Raw genomic sequence first — 20,978 nt, forward strand, 5'->3', positions numbered from 1 at the left:
TGCTTCACATCATGATGCTGCCTCCACCGTGCTTCATATCATGATGCTGCCTCCACCATGCTTCACATCATGATGCTGCCTCCACCATGCTTCACATCATGATGCTGCCTCCACCATGCTTCACATCATGATGCTGCCTCCACCATGCTTCACATCATGATGCTGCCTCCACCATGCTTCACATCATGATGCTGCCTCCACCGTGCTTCATATCATGATGCTGCCTCCACCATGCTTCACATCATGATGCTGCCTCCACCATGCTTCACATCATGATGCTGCCTCCACCATGCTTCACATCATGATGCTGCCTCCACCATGCTTCACATCATGATGCTGCCTCCACCATGCTTCATCGTGATGCTTTCTCCACCGTGCAGTCTACAGCTGGGGCGGGTGCCTGCTCTGTGGAAAACATCCTGTATTGTACCGGTACCAAAAATCAAATGTCCGGCTGAACTAAATGACTACAGACCTATTGCTCTGACCTCACACATCATGAAAACTCTGGAGCGGCTGGTTTTACATCAGTTGAGGCTTGAGGTCAAAGACAAACTAGATTCCTTGCAGTTTGCTTACAAAGAACACATTAGAGCCGGGTTCTGTTCGAGGTTTCTTCCCTGTTAAAAGGGTGTTTTCCTGCCACTGTCGCCTTTGGGCTTGCTCTGGGGGTCAGGCATATGGGTTCTGTAAAGCGTCTTGAGACAATTTGACTGTAATTGACGCTATATAAATAAAATTGAACTGAATTGAATTGAATGATTCCATCTTCTTCATGCTTCACCGTGCCCTGTCTCATCTGGAGGAACCTGGAGTTTATGTGAAAATCATGTTCTTTGATTTTTCAAATGCATGCAACTCCATCCAACCCACCATCCTCAAAGACAAGCTCACAGAGATGGGAGTGGATCCTTCCTGTGTTTCATGGATCACAGATTACCTGACAGGAAGGCCACAGTTTGTCAGGCTGGGGAACTGTGTTTGTGGGACATTAATGAGTAGTACTGGAGCTCCACAAGGAACAGTCCTGGCTCCATTCCTGTTCACTCTGTATACATCTGACTTCAAGCACTGAGTCCTGCCACATTGAGAAATACTCTGATGACACTGCTATGGTGGCATGTATCAGAAATGGACATGAAGCTGAATACAGAGATCTGATAAGTGCCTTCAGTGACTGGAGTCACAAAAACTGCCTGCTACTCAAAGACAAAGGAAATGATCATAGATTTACGCAGATCCAAACCCCCTCTTCAGCCAGTGAACACTTGTGGCGTGGACATGGAGATGGTGACATCATATAAATATTTAGGTGTCCACCTTGATAATAAGTTGGTCTACAAACGTAGACTTCATCTACAGAAAGGGCCAGAGCCGACTTTATTGCCTCAGAAGACTTCGATCACTAGACATGTGCAGTAAGATGCTGCAGATGTTTTATCAGTCTGTGGTAGCAAGTGTCCTGTTTTATGCTGCAGTCTGCTGGGGAGGCAGCATAAAACAGAAGGATGCAAGGCGTCTGAACAAACTGATTAAAAAAGCTGCTCTGTGGTTGGAATCGGATTGAACACATTGGAGGATGAGGTGGAGAGACGGACACTGAGCAAGATGGAGGCCATTCTGACCAACATGGATCATCCACTTCACATCTGCCTCAATGAACACGAAACATCAGTGGATGGCTCCTGTCCCTGCGCTGCAAGACCAAAAGATTTAGGAAATCTTTCTTGCCATCAGCAGTCAGGCTATTCAATTCAAAATTAAACAGATAAGAACCCTGACAACTGAATTTCCCTTCGGGGATGAATAAAGTGATTCTATTCTATTCTATTCTATTCTATTCTATTCTATTCTATTCTATTCTATGCTTCACATCATGATACTGCCTCCACCATGCTTGTCATAATGATAATGTTGCATCAACTTAAACTTAGTTTGTGATATGTAACATTTCTGTCTATGAATCTGATAATTAAATATGTAACATTCACACATTTCTCTCACATAACATGGAAATAATAACTGGAACAATTACATTTAAAAATTAATTTTTAATAATGCCAATAAGTGATTAAAACTGTGTTTGACTGAAGAGGTAAAGCTAAATGCTGTAACTCAGATCAGTTTGATGTTGTTATCTGGTTATTAAACTAGAAAAAAACTGAAAATGGCCTGACAGAAAAAACACACAAATATTTTTGATTTATTAATGAAGAAAAGTTTCATTAAATTCATCTAAAGTCTGTTCAATTTAACTATATTAAGATATGAATTATTACAGAACTGACTGTAATTCATCAGTTATCCAGCAGGAGGTGCAACAGATTCACAGTAATTATCATCAAGTTTAGCATTTTATTTTATTTGTTATGATTATTATTCTTCCTAAAATCACAAAGAACAGAATAGAATCATTTTTAATCAGCCAGATTCCACTCTTTTTTTAAAAATTCTTGTTTCTGTAGTTTTTTGATGAAACATTTGAAATGAATTTAAATAAAACAAAGTTTGTTCCCAGCAACAGATCAGGGTTTAAACTGTTTATTTTAAATTATTTTAATTAATATTTCATGTTTCCTGAAACTCTGACTTCATCCATTGAAAAAGGATTTATTAAATTAATTTCTTCAGATGGAGAATGAAGTTTATAAAATAAAGAAAAGCTCAGCTTCTTTTTCCTGTTTATAGCGGATTAGGTTTATTATTAAAGAACATGAACTTAAAACCACATGACGTCCTGGTTCTGTTTCTTCATCTTCAATCATTTAAACAACATTAATGATTATTGATTATTGATCGACTGGTTCATTAAATACGGAGTTTTAAACTTTAAATCCTTTAAACTGAACCTCTGCTGGTTCTGGGTGAACCTGTCACCATGGTAACGGATCCTCAGCTCTAACCGGGTCAAGAGACACCTGATACCTCAGACCGGTTCTAGAGACACCAGAACCCCTGACCTGTTTTCTGGATGGAGGGCAGATCCACCAGAACCAGAACCACCAGGACCAACAGAACTCCAGAACTTGGTTCAGGCTTACAGAAGTCCATAAATCCTGTAATCTAAAACACTGTTTGGTCCTGGTCCAGGTCCAGGTGTGTGTTCAGCAGTAAACAAGCCGTCAGACCTGTTTGTAAACGCCGGTCTGACAGCTTGTTGTGACACCTGACACCTGGAGGTCAGGGTAAAGGAATGCAGCGCTCCTCTCAGCTGAACATGTGGAGTCAGAAGGGGGGACGGGGTTGGGGGGCACCGAGTCACTGATCCTGGTTCTGTTAATCATTGTGGGTCAGGTGGTCACTTATTGACTCCAGCAGAACCTGAACCACTAAACTCCACCCACCTCCACTCCCTAGAACCATTAAGCTCCACCCGCCTCCTCCTAGGACCTGGAGACTCTCCTACTCTGTTATTCAACTTCTCAGACTTCAGCTCAGACGAGACCAGAACCAGGACCAGGACCAGTATCAGATTCAGGACCAGGACCAGGAGTAGAACCAGGACCACGACCAGATTGAGGACTAGAAGCAGGACCAGGTTTAGGACCAGGACCAGGACTAGAACCGGGACCAGGATGTCCACTGGGGTCCGGGCGTCCCCTCCAGACGGGGGCTGGGGATGGATCATCGTGTTCTGCTGCTTCATGGTGACCGTCTGCACACGAGCAGTAACCAGGTGGGTCTAGACAAGAACCTGGACCCGGATCAGCTACAGAGTGTGTTACTGTGTGTTACTGTGTGTGTGTTACTGTGTGTGTGTTACTGTGTGTTACTGTGCGTGTGTTACTGTGTGTTACTGTGTGTGTGTTACTGTGTGTTACTGTGTGTGTGTTACTGTGTGTTACTGTGTGTGTGTTACTGTGTGTGTGTTACTGTGTGTTACTGTGCGTGTGTTACTGTGTGTTACTGTGTGTTACTGTGTGTGTGTTACTGTGTGTGTGTTACTGTGTGTTACTGTTTGTTACTGTGTGTGTGTTACTGTGTGTTACTGTGTGTTACTGTGTGTGTGTTACTGTGTGTGTGTTACTGTGTGTGTGTTACTGTGTGTTACTGTGTGTGTCTGACAGGTTTAAACACGTCCACATTCTGAGACAGAGACCCTTCAGCTGAACTAAAACAGCAGCAACCAAGACACAAACTACAGTTACTAAGGTAACTAAAGTACCAGTAACTAAAGCAACTAAAGTAACTGCAGTACCAGTAACTAAAGTAACTAAGTAACTACAATACCAGTATCTAAAGTAACTAAGTAACTACAGTACCAGTATCTAAAGTAACTAAGTAACTAAAGTACCAGTAACTAAAGTAACAAAAATAACTACAGTACCAGTATCTAAAGTAACTAAGTAATGACAATACCAGTATCTAAAGTAACTACTGTAACTACAACTATCTCAATGAATTCTACATCTAGAAGAACTACATCCATGAAAACAGCTACAGCTACCACGACTGTTCCTACTGCTGTATCAATGACTTCTATGTAAACACTGTACAACTACACCTAGAACTACACCTGAAATAACTCCATCTATGACGGCTACATTTAAAACAACCTCTACGTCAACTACACGGAGGAAAATAATCCAGAACAATCACATTTAGGAAGCAATCTACGACAGCTACAGCTACACCCACCAGTACATCTACATCCATGTCATCATTTACAACAACATCAGGAGGAGCTACAATCACTGACAACACAACTACACCTACAACAACATCTATGATAACTACATCTATGGCAAATGCACCAACAACAACTACACCTGTAATAACAACTACACCTATAATAACAACTATACTTATAGTAACAACTACACCTATAATAACAACTACACCTACAACAACATCTATAATAACTACAACTATGGCAACTACACATATAACAACTACACCTACAACAACTACGCCTATAGTTACATCTACAGCACCCTCTATGGAACACTCTACAACAACTACACCTACAACAACATCTATAATAACTACACCAATAATAACTACACCTATTTTAACAACTACATCTATGCCAACTACATCAACAACAACTATACCTATAAAAACAACTACAGCTACAACTACACCTACAACAACTACACCTATAACAAGTACACTTACAACAACAACTACACCTCCGGCTCCACCAGCAGCTCTGACCATCTATGAATAGTTTGTTTGTTTTCATGCAGCAGTTTGTTTATCTGACGAGCAACTGTTTCTGTCAACACACACACACAGAGGCGCGCACACACACACATATAAAGCTAACCTAACTGTTTGCAGCCTTTATGCTAAGCTAACCTAGGTGTTTGCAGTTTCTAATACTAAGCTAACCTAACTGTTTGCAGTCTTTATTCTAATGCTAAGCTAACCTCGCTGTTTGTAGATTTTCAATATAAAGCTAACCTAACTGTTTGCAGCCTTCATGCTAAGCTAACCTAGGTGTTTGCAGTTTCTAATACTAAGCTAATCTAAGTGTTTGCAGTGTTTCTGCTAAGCTAACTTCCTGTTGTTGGAGAGAAGTTTCTGGGTACAGTGGCCCCTTTACGACATTTCTGTTCTGTCAGCAGCATGAAGGGCCAGAAACAGTGAACTCTGTAACCTCCTGTTGGTCTGTGAAACATTAAATGAAGACTGAGACTTTGACACCTGAACAAACAGCAAAAACCCCGTCTCAGCAAGCTGCGTTCAGGAGCTCCGAGTCACGTTGTGTCTTTGTGGTCATTTATGACTCTTTGTGGTTGTTTTGCATCAGTTTGTGGTTTTTGTCCCTTTGGTTTATTTTGTGTGTTTTTGTGTCGGTTTTGTGTTTTTGTGTTGGTTTTTTGTGTTTTTGTGTTTTTTATGTGTCTTGTGCTCATTCAGTGAGTCAGTTGACATCGTCCAGTTTTCTGGTGTCTCTTTGGATTACATTTTGTTCATTGTCGTGAAGTTAAAACCGTCGAGCAGGTTTGAGTGTCTTCCACCTGATGCTGCTGAGTCCGACTGAAACGCCTCCAGCATTGTTCTGTTGAAACAGAATCTTCAGAACCAGTTCAGTAACTCTGGTGCCTCTAAGGTCTATTTGCCGATTTGAGGAGTCAGAAATTGAGCTTGAAGTGTTTTTGTACAGAAGCAGACGCGTTAACCCTGAAACCTGCTGTTTCCAGAAACATTTCTAGAAACGTCTACCACAACCTCCAGCTTGTTTGTCCTGGACCTCCTATGACTACCAGGACCTGGATAACTGAGAACCTCCGCAGAAGGATGAGGAGACAGCATTAGTTCAGAGTTTAATGTCTGAGGAGACATGGTGATAGACAAACATCTGTAGGATGAGGAGATAAAACGACCAAAAAGAGACGAGAAAATAACTCAAATCAGACACAAACTGAACAAAAATGTAAATAACTTAACATCTAGAGTTGATCGTTCATTTCTTCTAGTTCTGGAAAAAAAAAGGAAAATGAAACACAAGATGACAAACACGAGACAACGCACCCACAAAGAGACATAGAGCAGGAAATAATGATACAAAAAACTACAACAAAGTCATAAAAATGGAAATCATTTTTAAAATGTCCAGAATGTGGAGCCTCCAGTGTTGGTAACGTGTTGACACCACGGTTCAGGCCTAGCCTCAGCTTTACCTGATTTCTGATGTAATTATTCTAAAGTTCACCACAAAGACTCAGTGAGTGTTGGTCCACCTGACCCACATCTAAAACTACTCAAAATTGACTGAAACTAAAAAACTGACTGAAAATGCGTTTGAAATGAGTCAGTAACTGTACAAATGATGAGAAACTTCTTCTAAATGTCCGAAAACTATCAAAACCAGTTCAAACTCGACCAAACCTGTCCACACGTCTGAAAAGGACTAAAGATCTGAACATCAGAGCCCGGGGGTGGAACAGCAGAACATGTTGTTGTTGTTAAAGAACCACGACTGGTTCTCATTAAGGAGGGATGTGACGCAGTCAGAGAGTCTCGAGGTTCTACAGATCAAGAACTAGAACTCAGACTAAAGCTCCAACTGGAACCTTCACACACAGTCCCAGTTAACACCAGTACAGCTCCAGTTCATAGAATGGTCCAGAACTGGTCCCATGTTTGAAGCTGCACCTTGACCTCCATCAGCCCTCTGAGACCCTCCTGATGCTCCCAGTAGCTCCCAGTGAAACCAGTACAGACCAGCTGATCCTCAAACTGGTTACATAACAGAGGGTTCTTGTTTGGGCCTCAAAGTCCAGAAACCAGCAGAACATGTGACTGTTACACAACATATCTACACACTACATGGTTCTGACCGGGTTCTCCGGGTTCCTCCCACAGTCCAGAGACCTGCTGAGGTTAAAGGTGTTTCTAAACTGTCTGTAGGTGAACGTCAGTGATTGGTTGATGGACTGTTACCTGTCCAGGTGAACCCTGAATCAGCTGGGATAGGCTCCGCCCCCTGATACGTTGCAGAGGATGAAACTATGTGTAGATGATGGATGGATCTGAGCACCCTGAAGCTGCAACATCGTGGGGTTACCATGGTTACAGACAAGTCTCCTCAGCCAATCAGCTCTCCTTCTGTATCACCTGCTGAGAAACCAGCAGCAGGTTCACCTCCCAGCAACAAACACAGCAACAGTCACAATAAACTCTGCAAATCGACAACACTGTGATCAATAACAGTTTTTGTGTCTGTGAGGGAAAAATGACTCTTTCCTCTTTCTAGGTCCTGATGGCCTTTAGACAGACAGATGCTGCAGGAGGTTAGATATCATCTATTCTGATGTGACTCAGCAGACTAGCTGTCTCCATGTCAGTCTGTAATCTAAATCTGACCTTCTCCCAACTACAATATAAGCTCAAAGATCAGAGAGAATCCTCACAACCCAAGCTGGTGTTGCTTGCATGAACTGCTGCTCTGTTGGTGTCACTTCTGCTGATATCAGTAAACCTTCCTCTGTCTGCCTCCTCATCCTCTCTGGACCTCGCTGACAAAAGCTCAGAACTTTAACTTCTGTTCAAAGCGTGCTTCCTGTCCTGGTTCTTCAGATGTTGCTGATGCTTGGTGACTCTGTCTGCAGGTGCTTCTCCATCTTCTTCGTAGAGTTTCAGGCCCACTTCGGCACCGACAACTCGGCCACGTCGTGGATCCACAGCCTGGTGGACTGCACCACAATGCTCTGCGGTCAGTATGAGTCTCACACATCCCTCCTCAGTCCCGGCTAGCGGCTCAACATGTGTCTTTGCAGCTCCGCTGGGCAGCCTGTTGATGAACCACTGGTCCTGCAGGGCGGCCGTGATACTGGGAGGTCTGCTGGCGTCCTGTGGCCTCCTGATCAGCTCCTTCAGCAGGAGCCTGGAGCTGCTCTACTTCAGCATGGGGGTCCTGACAGGTGAGAGGCGTCCCGACAGGTGGAAGGCGTCCACGTGTTTTCTTTTCTGACCCATTCACCTGTCGTAGGTCTGGGTTTTGCCCTCTGCTACACACCCGCCATCGCCCAGGTGGGCTACTACTTCCAGCGAAGGAAGGCGCTGGCGTACGGCGTGGCCATGTCGGGCAGCGGGATCGGGACATTCGTGTTGGCGCCAGTGGTGCAGCAGCTGATCGAGCTGTACTCGTGGAGGGGGGCGCTGCTCGTCCTCAGCGCCATCGTCGCCAACCTGTGCGTCTGCGGGGCGCTGCTCCGACCAATCACGCTGCAAGAGGAGGTGGATGAGGGGCCGGAGCAATGTGACGAGAAGCAGCGCTGTGAGTACTGCAGTGCCAGGACTATCACTACTAAAACACATGTACTACCAGTACTCCTGTCACACAGTACATCCTGGTAACCATGCAGCATCTCCATAGCAACCATCACAAACACCCAGAAAACTACCCTGAACACTGTAGCAACCACTTAGCAACAACTCAAAATGATGCCTGACCACCAACTGAATGTCACCGCAACCACTTCAAGGTTGACGAGTCACTGCTGCAAACACCTAGCAACCACTTAATGACCACCTGGCAACCACCTAGTAACCGCCTAGTAACCACATAGTAACCACCTAGCAACCCCCTATTATCCACCGAGCAACCACGTAGTGACCACCTGGCAATCACCGAGTAACACCCTATTAACCCCCTACCAACCCCCTAGCAACCACCTATACATGTAGTCACCACCTTCCTGTACTTTAGCAAACATCAGGCAATCATCTTTCTACAACAGATCAGGTCTCAAACCTTATTTTGTTGCTCTGCTGCAGGTGACATCTCAGCGCAGGATGCTGAACTCACCATAAAACCCTCTCAAGAATCCAAAGATGCCCTCCTGTCAGCAGACAAGTCGTTGCCGCCATCTTCCCTGTCTCTGAACAGGAAGTGGTGCTTCAGCTCGTGCTTCCTGTCCAGTAAGGAGTACCAGTTCCTGCTGCTGCCGGACTTCCTGGGTCTGGCCCTGTCCTTCCTGTTCCTTGGCAGCGGCTGCAGCTTGCCCTTCGTCTACCTGGTGCCCTACGCTCTGAGCGCCGGCATCGGCCACCAGCACGCTGCCTTCCTCATGTCAATCCTGGGAGTCATCGACATCGTGGGGAACGTCACCTTCGGCTGGCTGACAGACAGGAGGTACGGCAGCACTGGTAACCCCTGGGTCCAAGTCACAGCTATTTACTGTTACATTAGCATTGTAGCTGCAAGGCTAATGAGTTTCAGGACAGTAAACAATGTACCAACAATGTGGATGAGGCAAATCAAGCTTCAGTGTGTGAAACTTCTGTGAAAGTTCTGAGCTTCACTTTGTGGTCGGTGCCATGTTTGACCTCCACCTAGAGCTGTTGTGTAACAAAGCTGGGCTGAATTAGAATTTAAATCATCATTTAGTCAGTTATTCATTGATAGTGCTGCACATATGAAGTATTCTATGCAAACTGAAAACACTGGTGTGACAAATATGAACAAAGGGCCAAACTTTGGTTACTGATGACACCGATCAGTTGGAAATTAATTCCTTCTTTTCTGACAGCTTCTATACAAGAGCTGTTGACTCCAGATAAACATCCGGACCATTTTTAATCTGCTCCAGATGTCCTCTGCCAACAGCTTCACTAAACTGAGATACGTGAACCAGCAGTTTGGTTCCTGCTGCCTCAGGTTTACACATTAAAACTTCAGCAGAACAAACTGTTCCCAGCCTGAAGCCTCCGTCAACAGATGAAAGACCAGCTGAGCGTTTCACAGAGTTAAAGTTCAAACCTTGAAAGGTGGCCTGAGGTCAGTTTGGTCTGATGAAACACTGCTGATAACCCTTTAGACACATAATCATCTGTCCAATCAATACTCAGCATGATTCTGACTGACAACCGAACGCTTCAACAAACTGTCATTTAAAACCGCTGATGAGATCAAAGGAATCATGGGAAAATAATAAAATGGTCCATATGTGGCGACCTCAGGCTGACCTCAGGTCAGTCCATCAGCAGATAAAACAGCTCCGAGATAAACAGCAGATGATCAGTAAAAACAAACTGCTGCTTTCAGGGTACAGCTCTCCACGAGCTCATAGTCCTGAAGATGTGATGTGAAGGTGACTTCCTGTGTTTCTCAGGCATTCTAAGGTGACTTCCTGTGTGTCTCAGATGTTTTAAGGTGACTTCCTGTGTGTCTCAGGCAGGGGTGAAAGTAAGCTGGTAGGGTCCGGTACTGCGTACCGGCAAAAGATCCGGTGGTGGTACGCAGCCCGGCTGCCTGCTATCGACCATTCACTCAGCAGTACGTGAGTGCACATGTGTGTCTACTTTCCGTAGCACAGCGATTGTTATGGCCAGTAGCAGCCAATAGCAAGTATGTGCGCTTGATTTATTGCACTGGGACATTTCCTACAACTCGTCAATAGACGTCAACAAGCGCCGCTTGCGCCGGGACGGGATGAGTAGTAAATTATACCTGAAATTCCACACGTTCTTCTGATTGGCTGAAAAACTTTAAACTGGATTTGAAGCGGTTATCATCGACAGATGCATATTTTAAATAAAAATGGAGAGAAGCTCTACAAACAGTCAAAATTTTTGTCAAAGTAATAATACAGAGGAAAATAACCTCTTTGATTAAAGGAAAAGACAGGGACACTGAAGAAGGGTTACCACAGGAAATCAGAAACTAACTACTACTGCTATAACTATTTTAGGCCTCTGTGGAAAATCTTTTAGGTGATGTGTTTTGATGTTTAGTTTATCTCTGAATTTGCAGACTTTTTAACGTCTTTCTGTCTACAGTATGACAGGATTTTAATTGTTGGTGATTTTAATATTCACACTTGTTGTGATGGCAAGCCATTGGTCAAGGATTTTTTAAACATTATTGAGTCTTTTAATCTGACACAGTTTGTGTGTGGTCCAACACATCAGCGTGGACACACTCTGGATCTGGTGCTTGGTTTTGGACTGTCCGTTTCAGTGAATGAAACCTGTGCGTTGCCAGTTTTAGATCATTCTTTGATTTTATTTGATGTTGGAGTTCCCAGTTTATCTGTTTTGGGTACAGTGACAAAAACAACAAGGTCGTCTCCATACATCAGCCCCAGTGCCTTACAGGACCTTAACTTAAGACTGCCTGATGTGGTTGATCCAGTCTTTCTGCAGGCTTCCCTGGTGGGTTGTCTCACTGAATCTTTTAATGATGCACTTAAGCGTCTGCTACATTCAGTAGCCCCAGAAAAGACTCGAAAGCATCCAAATAAGAGCCATACTCCCTGGTTAAATGCAGACATACTAACCTTGAGAAAGACTTGGAGAAAACATGAACGTCAGTGGCGTCACTCTAGGCTGGAGGTTTTCTATCAGGCATGGAAGGACAGTCTGACATCTTATCAGTCTGAGGTGTCTGCTGCAAAGGCTGCATATTATTCCAATTTAATTATGGAAAACAAGCACAATTCTAGACTGTTATTCGACACGGTTTCTAAACTCACCCAAGACCACCAAGTTATTAAAAGCTCTGATCTGTCTGCCCATGATTTTCTGTTGTATTTTAATGATAAGCCTCAGTCTGTACCTGACAATGTTGGGGGTTTAGTTACTTTTCCTGTCTATGGTGGTGTTGGTTTCCTGAATTTTGTGCCTGTTTCTTTAGAAAGCCTCACCAAGGTTGTCATGGCAGCTCGGTGTACAACCTGCTCTCTTGTTCCTCTGCCAGCATGGGTTATTAAAGAGCTTTGGTCCACAATAGGCCTGTACACACGTGGACAAAATTGTTGGTACCCCTCAGTTAAAGAAGGAAAAACCCACAATTCTCACTGAAATCACTTGAAACTCACAAAAGTAACAATAAATACAAATTTATTGAAAAATAAATAATCAAAAACAGCCATTACTTTTGAATTGTTGATTAACATAATTATTTAAAAAAACAAACTAATGAAACAGGCCTGGACAAAAATGATGGTACCTCTATAAAAGATTGAAAACTATTTGACCAGAGTGACATGATTAACTCAGGTGTGTCATTTAATTGACATCACAGGTGTTTCCAAACTCATAATCAGTCAGTCTGCCTATTTAAAGGGAGACAAGTAGTCACCCTGCTGTTTGGTGAAAAGGTGTGTACCACACTGAACATGGACAACAGAAAGCGAAGGAGAGAATTGTCCCAGGACATCCGAAAAAAAATGATAGACAAACATCTTAAAGGTAAAGGCTATAAGACCATCTCTAAACAGCTTGAAGTTCCTGTGACAACAGTGGCTCATATTATTCAGAAGTTCAAGACCCACGGGACAGTAGCCAACCTCCCTGGACGTGGCCGCAAGAGGAAAATTGATGACAAATTGAAGAGACGGATCGTTGGAATTGTATCCAAAGAGCCCAGAGCAACCTCCAAAGAAATTAAAGGTGAACTCCAAGGCCAAGGTACATCAGTGTCAGATCGCACCATTCGTCGTTGTTTGAGCCAAAGTGGACTTCATGGGAGACGACCAAGGAGGACACCACTGCTGAAAAAAACTCATAAAAAAGCCAGACTGGAATTTGCAAAAATGCATGTTGACAAGCCACAAAGCTTCTGGGAGAATGTCCTTTGGACAGATGAGACCAAACTGGAGCTTTTTGGTAAGGCACATCAACTCTATGTTCATAGACTCAAAAACCAAGCATACGAAGAAAAGAACACTGTCCCTACGGTGAAACATGGAGGAGGCTCAGTAATGTTTTGGGGCTGCTTTGCTGCATCTGGCACAGGGTGTCTTGAAAGTGTGCAAGGTACGATGAAATCTGAAGACTATCGAGGCATTCTGGAGAGAAATGTGCTGCCTAGTGTCAGAAAGCTTGGTCTCAGTCGCAGGTCATGGGTCTTCCAACAGGACAACGATCCAAAACACACAGCCAAAAACACCCAAGAATGGCTGAGAGAAAAGCGTTGGACTATTCTAAAGTGGCCTTCTATGAGCCCAGATCTGAATCCCATTGAACATATGTGGAAGGAGCTGAAACATGCCATTTGGAGAAGACACCCATCAAACCTGAGACAACTGGAGCTGTTTGCTCATGAGGAGTGGGCCAAAATACCTGTTGACAGCTGCAGAACGCTCATTGACAAATACAGAAATCGTTTAATTGCAGTGATTGCCTCAAAAGGTTGTGCAACAAAATATTAAGTTATGGGTACCATCATTTTTGTCCAGCCCTATTTCATTAGTTTGTTTTTTTAAATAATTATGTTAATCAACAATTCAAAAGTAATGGCTGATTTTGATTATTTAATTTTCAATAAATTTTTATTTATTGTTACTTTTGTGAGTTTCAAGTGATTTCAGTGAGAATTGTGGGTTTTTCCTTCTTTAACTGAGGGGTACCAACAATTTTGTCCACGTGTGTATGTGTTATATATCCTCAATATATTGCCTTCCACTGGAGTTTTCCCAGCTTGTTTTAAATTTGCAATTGTTAAACCCTTATTGAAGAAACCTGGCCTGGACGCTGACTCCCTTACTAATTATAGGCCCGTGTCAAACCTGTCTTTTTTTTTCAAAAGTTTTTGACAAAGTGGTTTCAACTCAGCTATTGAAATATTTGTCATTAAATAATCTTTTTGAGCCTCTTCAGTCAGCTTTTAGGGCAAATCATTCCACAGAAACAGCGCTGACTAAAGCGGTGAATGATTTGCTTCTAGCTGCTGACTCAAAGGCATCATCTGTTCTGTTGTTGTTGGATCTCAGCTCAGCTTTTGGTACGGTGGATCAATTCAATTCAATTTTATTTATATAGCGTCAATTACAGTCAACTCGTCTCAAGACGCTTTACAGAACCCATATGTCTGACCCCCAGAGCAAGCCCAAAGGAGACAGTGGCAGGAAAACACCCTTTTAACAGGGAAGAAACCTCGAGCAGAACCCGGCTCTATATAGGGGGGACCCATCTGCCTGCTGGCCGGGCGGGTTGAGAGGACAGAAGAGGGCAAGGGGGAGGGATGGGAGAAGAGGGAGGGGTGGGAAAGCAAGGAAAACACAACACACATTTGGATACAAGTATGACAGGATATGTGACACAGACAAAGTATAAGCTAACATTGAAAACTGACTCACAGTTTACTCTGATGATGTACGGCTCTGACATTAAACATACTCCATATATAGCTAGCAGTAAAATTCAAACAGTATGTAAGTTAGCATAACAGTATAGTGAAGGCGATGCAGAGTTGACTCGTGGAAAAAGGGAGTTGGAAGCAGAGGGCTGGAGGAAGGTCAGCAGCAGCATCCCACAGTGGACATGATGGAGACTGGACCAGCTGGTGGAACATCAACCACAGATCTGAAGCATCCAGCTCTGGGACCAGGGACACTCGGAGAAATAGCACAGGGGGAAACAGAGTGAATGTACTGCAATAACGGTATACATATTAAATGTAAAGGTAGATAGAGAAGGGCTCAGTGCATCCAGAGAGGTCCCCCAGCAGCCTATAGGCCTATAGCAGCATGACTAGAGGCAGAACGAAGGGACGTCCAAGAGGGAGTCAGCTGTGCAATGAAGACACAAGCCGAACCCCTGTGGGTCACCCAGTCAGCCCCAACTATAAGATTTGTCAAAAAGGAATGTTTTAAGCCTGGTCTTAAAAATAGAGAGGGTGTCTGCCTCCAGAACCCAAACTGGGAGCAGGTTCCACAGGAGAGGAGCTGATAACTGAAGGCTCTGCCTCCCATTCTACTTTTAGAAATTCTAGGAACAACAAGTAAGCCTGCAGCTTGAGAGCGAAGAGTTCTACTAGGATAATATGGTACTAACAGATCTTTAAGATATGATGGAGATTGGTTATTAAGAGCTTTATATGTCAGAAGAAGGATTTTAAATTCTATTCTGGATTTAACAGGAAGCCAGTGAAGAGAAGCAAGTATAGGGGAAATATGATCTCTTTTGCTAACTCCTGTCAGTACTCTCGCAGCAGCGTTTTGGATCAACTGTAGATGTTTGAGAGAACTATTTGGACAACCCGATAATAAGGAATTGCAATAGTCAAGCCTGGAAGTAACAAAAGCATGAACTAATTTTTCTGCATCACTCTGAGACAGAATGTTCCTGATTTTTACAATATTACGCAGGTGAAAAAAGGAAGTCCTACAGACTTGCTTTATGTGTGAGTTAAAGGACATGTCCTGGTCAAAAATAACTCCAAGATTCCTCACAGTAGTACTGGAGGCCAATGTGATGCCATCCAGAGTAACTATTTGCTTTGAAAGCGAGTTTCTAAGATGTTTGGGGCCAAATACAATGACTTCAGTTTTGTCTGAATTTAGCAGTAGGAAGTTAAAAGTCATCCAGGTTTTAATGTCCTTAAGACAATCTTGCAGTCCAGCTAACTGATCAGTTTCATCTGGCTTCATAGATAAATACAATTGTGTGTCATCTGCATAACAATGGAAGTTAATACAATGCTTCCTAATAATATTGCCTAAAGGAAGCATGTATAATGTGAAAAGTATCGGTCCTAAGACAGAACCCTGAGGAACTCCATGATTAACTTTAGTATGCTCAGAAGAGTTATTGTTGACATGCACAAACTGGAACCTATCTGATAAGTAGGATTTAAACCAGTCCAGTGCTGTCCCTTTAATGCCAATTGAATGTTCTAGACGCTGTAATAAAATGTTGTGGTCGATTGTGTCAAACGCTGCACTAAGATCTAACAAAACAAGTATAGAGACTAGTCCATTATCTGATGCTATGAGAAGGTCATTAGTAACTTTCACTAGAGCTGTTTCTGTGCTATGATGCACTCTGAAGCCTGACTGAAACACTTCAAACTAATTATTCCTTTGTAAGTGTTCACATAATTGATTTGCAACTATTCTTTCCAGAATTTTAGAGAGAAATGGTAGGTTGGATATCGGTCTATAGTTAGCTAACACATCTGGATCTAAAGTGGGCTTTTTAAGCAAAGGTTTGATGACAGCAACCTTAAAAGCCTGTGGTACATAGCCTGTTACTAGAGAGAGATTAATCAGATCTAACATTGAAGAATTAATTAAAGGTAAAATCTCCTTGAAGAGTCTAGTTGGGATAGGATCTAAAAGACATGTTGATGGTTTGGATGTAGAAACTGTTGAAATTAGTTCAGAGAGACATATAGGAGTGAAGAATTCTAAAGATTCATCAGGTCTAACAGCCAATTCAAAAGCATCTGTGACATTTGTAGGAAGGGCCAGATTAATTTTATCTCTAATCATAACTATTTTATGTGTAAAGAAGCTCATGAAGTCGTTACTGGTTAAAACTAAAGGAATACAAGGTTCAACAGAGCTCTGACTCTTTGTCAGCCTGGCTACAGTGCTAAAGAGAAACCTAGGGTTGTTCTTGTTCTCCTCTATTAAAGATGAATAATAAGTTGTCCTGGCATTACGGAGAGCTTTTTTTTATAGATTACTAGACTATTTTTCCAAGCCACATACACTTCCTCTGAATTAGTGGAATACTACTTTCTTTCCAGCTTTCGGGATGCCTGCTTTAAAGTCCACAGCTGGAATTATACCAAGGAGCAAGTCTTCTCTGAGATATAACTTTCTTTTTTACAGGTGCAACACTATCAAGAGTTGTACGCAGTGAGGCTGAAGCATTATTAACATAATAATCCACTTCTGTGGGGATAAAATAATAATAATTGCCTTCTGATTTATCAGTAAATGTTGCTGAAGTAAACAGTGAGGGTATTATTTCCTTAAATTTAGATACTGAATTGTCAGACAAACACCTACTGTAATGATATTTGTTCTCAGCTGCTAAACCATCCTTTACTTTAAATTGAAATGTTATCATAAAATGGTCAGAAAGAAGAGGGTTCTGGGGAAATACTGTTAACTCTTCAATTTCTAAGCCATAAGTCAGGACAAGGTCAAGAGTGTGATTAAAACTATGAGTTGGTTTATTTACATGTTGAGAAAACCCAATTGAGTCTAATAATGAATTAAAAGCTGTTGTAAGGCTGTCGCTGTCTACGTCAACATGAATGTTAAAGTCACCCACAATAATAACTTTGTCTGAACTGAGCACTAATTCAGATAAAAAGTCTGAGAATTGAGATAAAAACTCAGAATAAGGAGCAGGAGGACGACATATAACAACAAATAAAACTGGTTTCTGAGCTTTCAAATTTGGATGAGAGAGACTAAGAGTGAGATTTTCAGATGAGCTGTAATCAGGTTTAGGCCTCTGGTTCAATTTTAAACTAGAATGGTAGATTGCTGCTACTCCTCCTCCTCGGCCTGTGATTCCAGGAATATGACAGTTAATATGACTAGGGGGAGTTGATTTGTTTAGGCTAACAAATTCTTCCTGCTGCAACCAGGTTTCAGTCAAACAGAACAAATCAATCTGGTGATCAGTTATCAACTCATTTACTAGCAGAGATTTAGACGAGAGAGATCTAATATTTAACAGACCACATTTAATTTTCCTGTCTCTGTGTTCTGTTGAAATAGTGGTATTAATTTTTATTAAATCACTGCATCTTACTGGACAGACTGGAGAATTATTTTGGCATCTCAGGCCAGGTGCTGAAATGGTTGAGGTCTTACCTGTCAGAGAGATCTCACATTGTTTTCTTTAACAACGTGCTCTCTGAGTCCTGTGCTGTTAGGCATGGCGTACCGCAGGGGTCTGTACTAGGACCCCTGTTGTTTTCCCTTTATCTGACACCTTTGGGTCACATTTTGTGCTCCTTTGGGGTTTCTTTTCATTGCTATGCAGATGACCTACAACTATACATGCCCTTGGTCCCTCAAAGTGTTTTTGCCACCGATAAACTCCAGGCCTGTCTCTCAGCTGTTAGGAGCGGGCTATCAACGAATTTCCTGCTCCTGAATTCTGCCAAGGTATCACAGCACAAGAGAGACAGCAAAGAACAAGATAATTTAAAAGACAAAACATTTAAGACATACACAAAACACAAAATGAAATTGAGAGAGTCCATGTCATTGGAACCCAGACAATACAAGAACCCTGCTAAAGATAAAAGATAAAAAATAAAAGACGGCATTACATAAAAGCAATTCTATGAAAGTGAGTTTTTAAAAGTGACTTAAAGGAAGTTTCCTCACGGTTGGACTATTGTAATGTCCTTTTATCAGGTCTGCCAATGAAGAGTCTTCATGGTCTGCAGATGGTCCAGAACGCAGCAGCTCGCATTGTGACCAGAACAAGTAAATACGAGCATATTACTCCAGTGCTGGCCTCTCTGCATTGGCTACCAGTTCATGTTAGAACAGACTTTAAGGTGCTGCTACTAACCTAGAAAACTGTTAATGGAATTGCCCCGTCTTATTTATCCAGCCTGCTGAATGTGTATTTCCCCGCTCGGGTTCTCCGTTCCCAGGGGACTGGACTTCTGTATATCCTGAAGGTCTGTAAAAAGACGGTGGGGGAACGGGCTTTCTCATTCCAGGCACCTACATGGTGGAACAGTCTGCCTGCTGAAATCAGGCAGGCATCCTCCATTAATGTATTTAAAACTAAGCTGAAGACACACCTCTTATCTTTTATATATCAATCTTAAATTGTTTAACTGATGTCTTTTTTTATTGATCTGTTTTTATTTATCTGCTTTATTTCTGTGTACAGCACTTTGATGGAAAGCGCTTTATAAATAAAGTTATTATTATTATTTAGTTCCATTCTGAGTGTTTGCTCGTGACCTCATGTCTGTTCTTAGAGCCTTGTATTCTGGATGTTTATCATTGTTCCAATTAAAGCAAAAAGTTTACCATATTTTAAAGTGTTATTAATTCCTACCTATTCCATTGGCCTACAGTAAAATATTAATATGTTTTTATTTGTTTGTGTTTTAACTTTGGTATTTTAAAATGCATGAAGTCAGAGCTAGACGAAGGTTTTGGTAATAGTACCGGCTAGAATTTAAAACTGCTTTCACCCCGGTCTCAGGTGTTCTAAGGTGACTTCCTGTGTGTCTCAGGTGCTTTAAAGTGACTTCCTGTGTGTCTCAGGTGTTTGAAGCCTCACCGTCTGTCCTGCTATGTCTTCTCGGTGGGGATGGAGGGTCTCTGCTGCCTCTTCGTTCCCCTTCTTCGTTCCTTCTCGCTGCTCGTTCCCTTCGCCGTCCTCTACGGATACTTCGACGGCGCCTATGTCGCTCTGATCCCTGTAGTGACGTCGGACGTGGTGGGAGCTCCGTACCTGTCCTCGGCGCTGGGCGTGGTCTACTTCCTCCACGCCATCCCCTACCTGGTCAGCCCACCAATCGGAGGTGAGACAGAGGCCCCGCCCACTTGTTTCAGTCTTCAATTTAAATTTTTAAATCCTGTAACTGAGAGTTCATCAGACGTGCGACATTACTGTACATCACCAAGGTTATGACATCAGACTCTCTCTTGCAGGTTGGCTGGTCGACATCACAGGAAGTTACACGGCCACCTTCTTCCTGAGCGGCGCCGCCCTGCTGGCCAGTGCAGTCGTCCTCTCTACTGTTGCCGGGATTCGCCGCTGCCACCTGACTGTCACCAAGCACAAGCCCCTCCCCCTCAGCCCGGCCGACCAATCAGGTTGCTTCGGTGTGCTCAGCAAGCAGGCAGCCAGTCAGAGCGTCGCCGCGTAGCCAATCAGATTTACCGACATCCAAGAGTACCGTGAGCTGCGACTGGCTGGGACAGAAGCCAATCAAATGAGCCAGAGACACAAGAACCAACAACACTATGACGAACTCTTTTATTTTGAAGAGACTTCCTACTTCCTGTTTGAACTGGAGCAAGGTGCTTCAATGCTTGTTTGTTTGTTTGTTTTGTGACACAACAGACCTAAAGACATCTGCAGTCGAGCTCACTGAGCCATACGGAGTCCCAGTGGTGCCAAAAAGCTGCTGGTGTGACGTTTCTGTTTCCACGGTGACCACGTTTCATATTTATTCCTGCTGTCTGACCGGTTTGGTTTAACTCAGGTGTTGATTTACCTGAGAGGAGTCAGACCTTCTGATCTAACAGCAGCTGTTACGTCAGGTCTGAGCTGGTGTCTGAAGAGTTAAACTTTCACCACTAAAGTCGTTAAAATCAGGAAACTAAAAGCTGCTGTTCTACATTAGAACATTTGGAGACGTTCTTAAACGTGTTGTTTTTGTTGCTTCTCAGATAAACTCGAAACTCTGGTCAATGATGAAGCTCAGCTCAGGACTTTGGTTCCTGCTGAAGAAGTAAATATTTAAACACTCGAAGCCAAAGGTCTGATCAGGATAGTTCAATTATTGATCCGATTATTGATAAGCCTCACTCCAGCTCTGTCACTTAAAAATACTTTGTGTGGAATTATTTGTTCCTGCTGGTCTAAATATTACTGTTTGTAAAATTGAGGATGTCAAAGTTAAACCTCTAAAGTCTGAACAGTTTCTGGGTGTTTATTTTTAACTTCCATCTCATTTTTGTCATTTTTTCTCATTTTATCTCATTTTGTGTTTAGTTTTTGTCGTTTTGTGTCTCATTTTTCTCATGTCGTTTTCCTAACACAAGCTAAGTTCCTACAGTGGAAACCAGGCTAAG

General features: G+C 42.7%; 1 protein-coding gene across 1 annotated transcript; it reads left to right on the forward strand.

The window, feature by feature from the left end:
- The first annotated feature begins 3,386 nt into the window (after window positions 1-3,386).
- LOC110971912 (monocarboxylate transporter 12-B-like) lies at window positions 3,387-20,817 on the forward strand. Its single transcript, XM_022222323.2, has 7 exons — window positions 3,387-3,676; window positions 8,061-8,164; window positions 8,229-8,372; window positions 8,441-8,728; window positions 9,229-9,586; window positions 19,440-19,699; window positions 19,830-20,817. Exons 1-7 carry the CDS (start codon window positions 3,576-3,578, stop codon window positions 20,045-20,047), a joined length of 1,473 nt encoding a protein of 490 aa, XP_022078015.2. The 5' UTR covers window positions 3,387-3,575; the 3' UTR covers window positions 20,048-20,817.
- Window positions 20,818-20,978: the final 161 nt, after the last annotated feature.

This window comes from Acanthochromis polyacanthus, chromosome 19 (genome assembly GCF_021347895.1).
Source record: "Acanthochromis polyacanthus isolate Apoly-LR-REF ecotype Palm Island chromosome 19, KAUST_Apoly_ChrSc, whole genome shotgun sequence".
NCBI lineage: Eukaryota > Metazoa > Chordata > Actinopteri > Pomacentridae > Acanthochromis > Acanthochromis polyacanthus.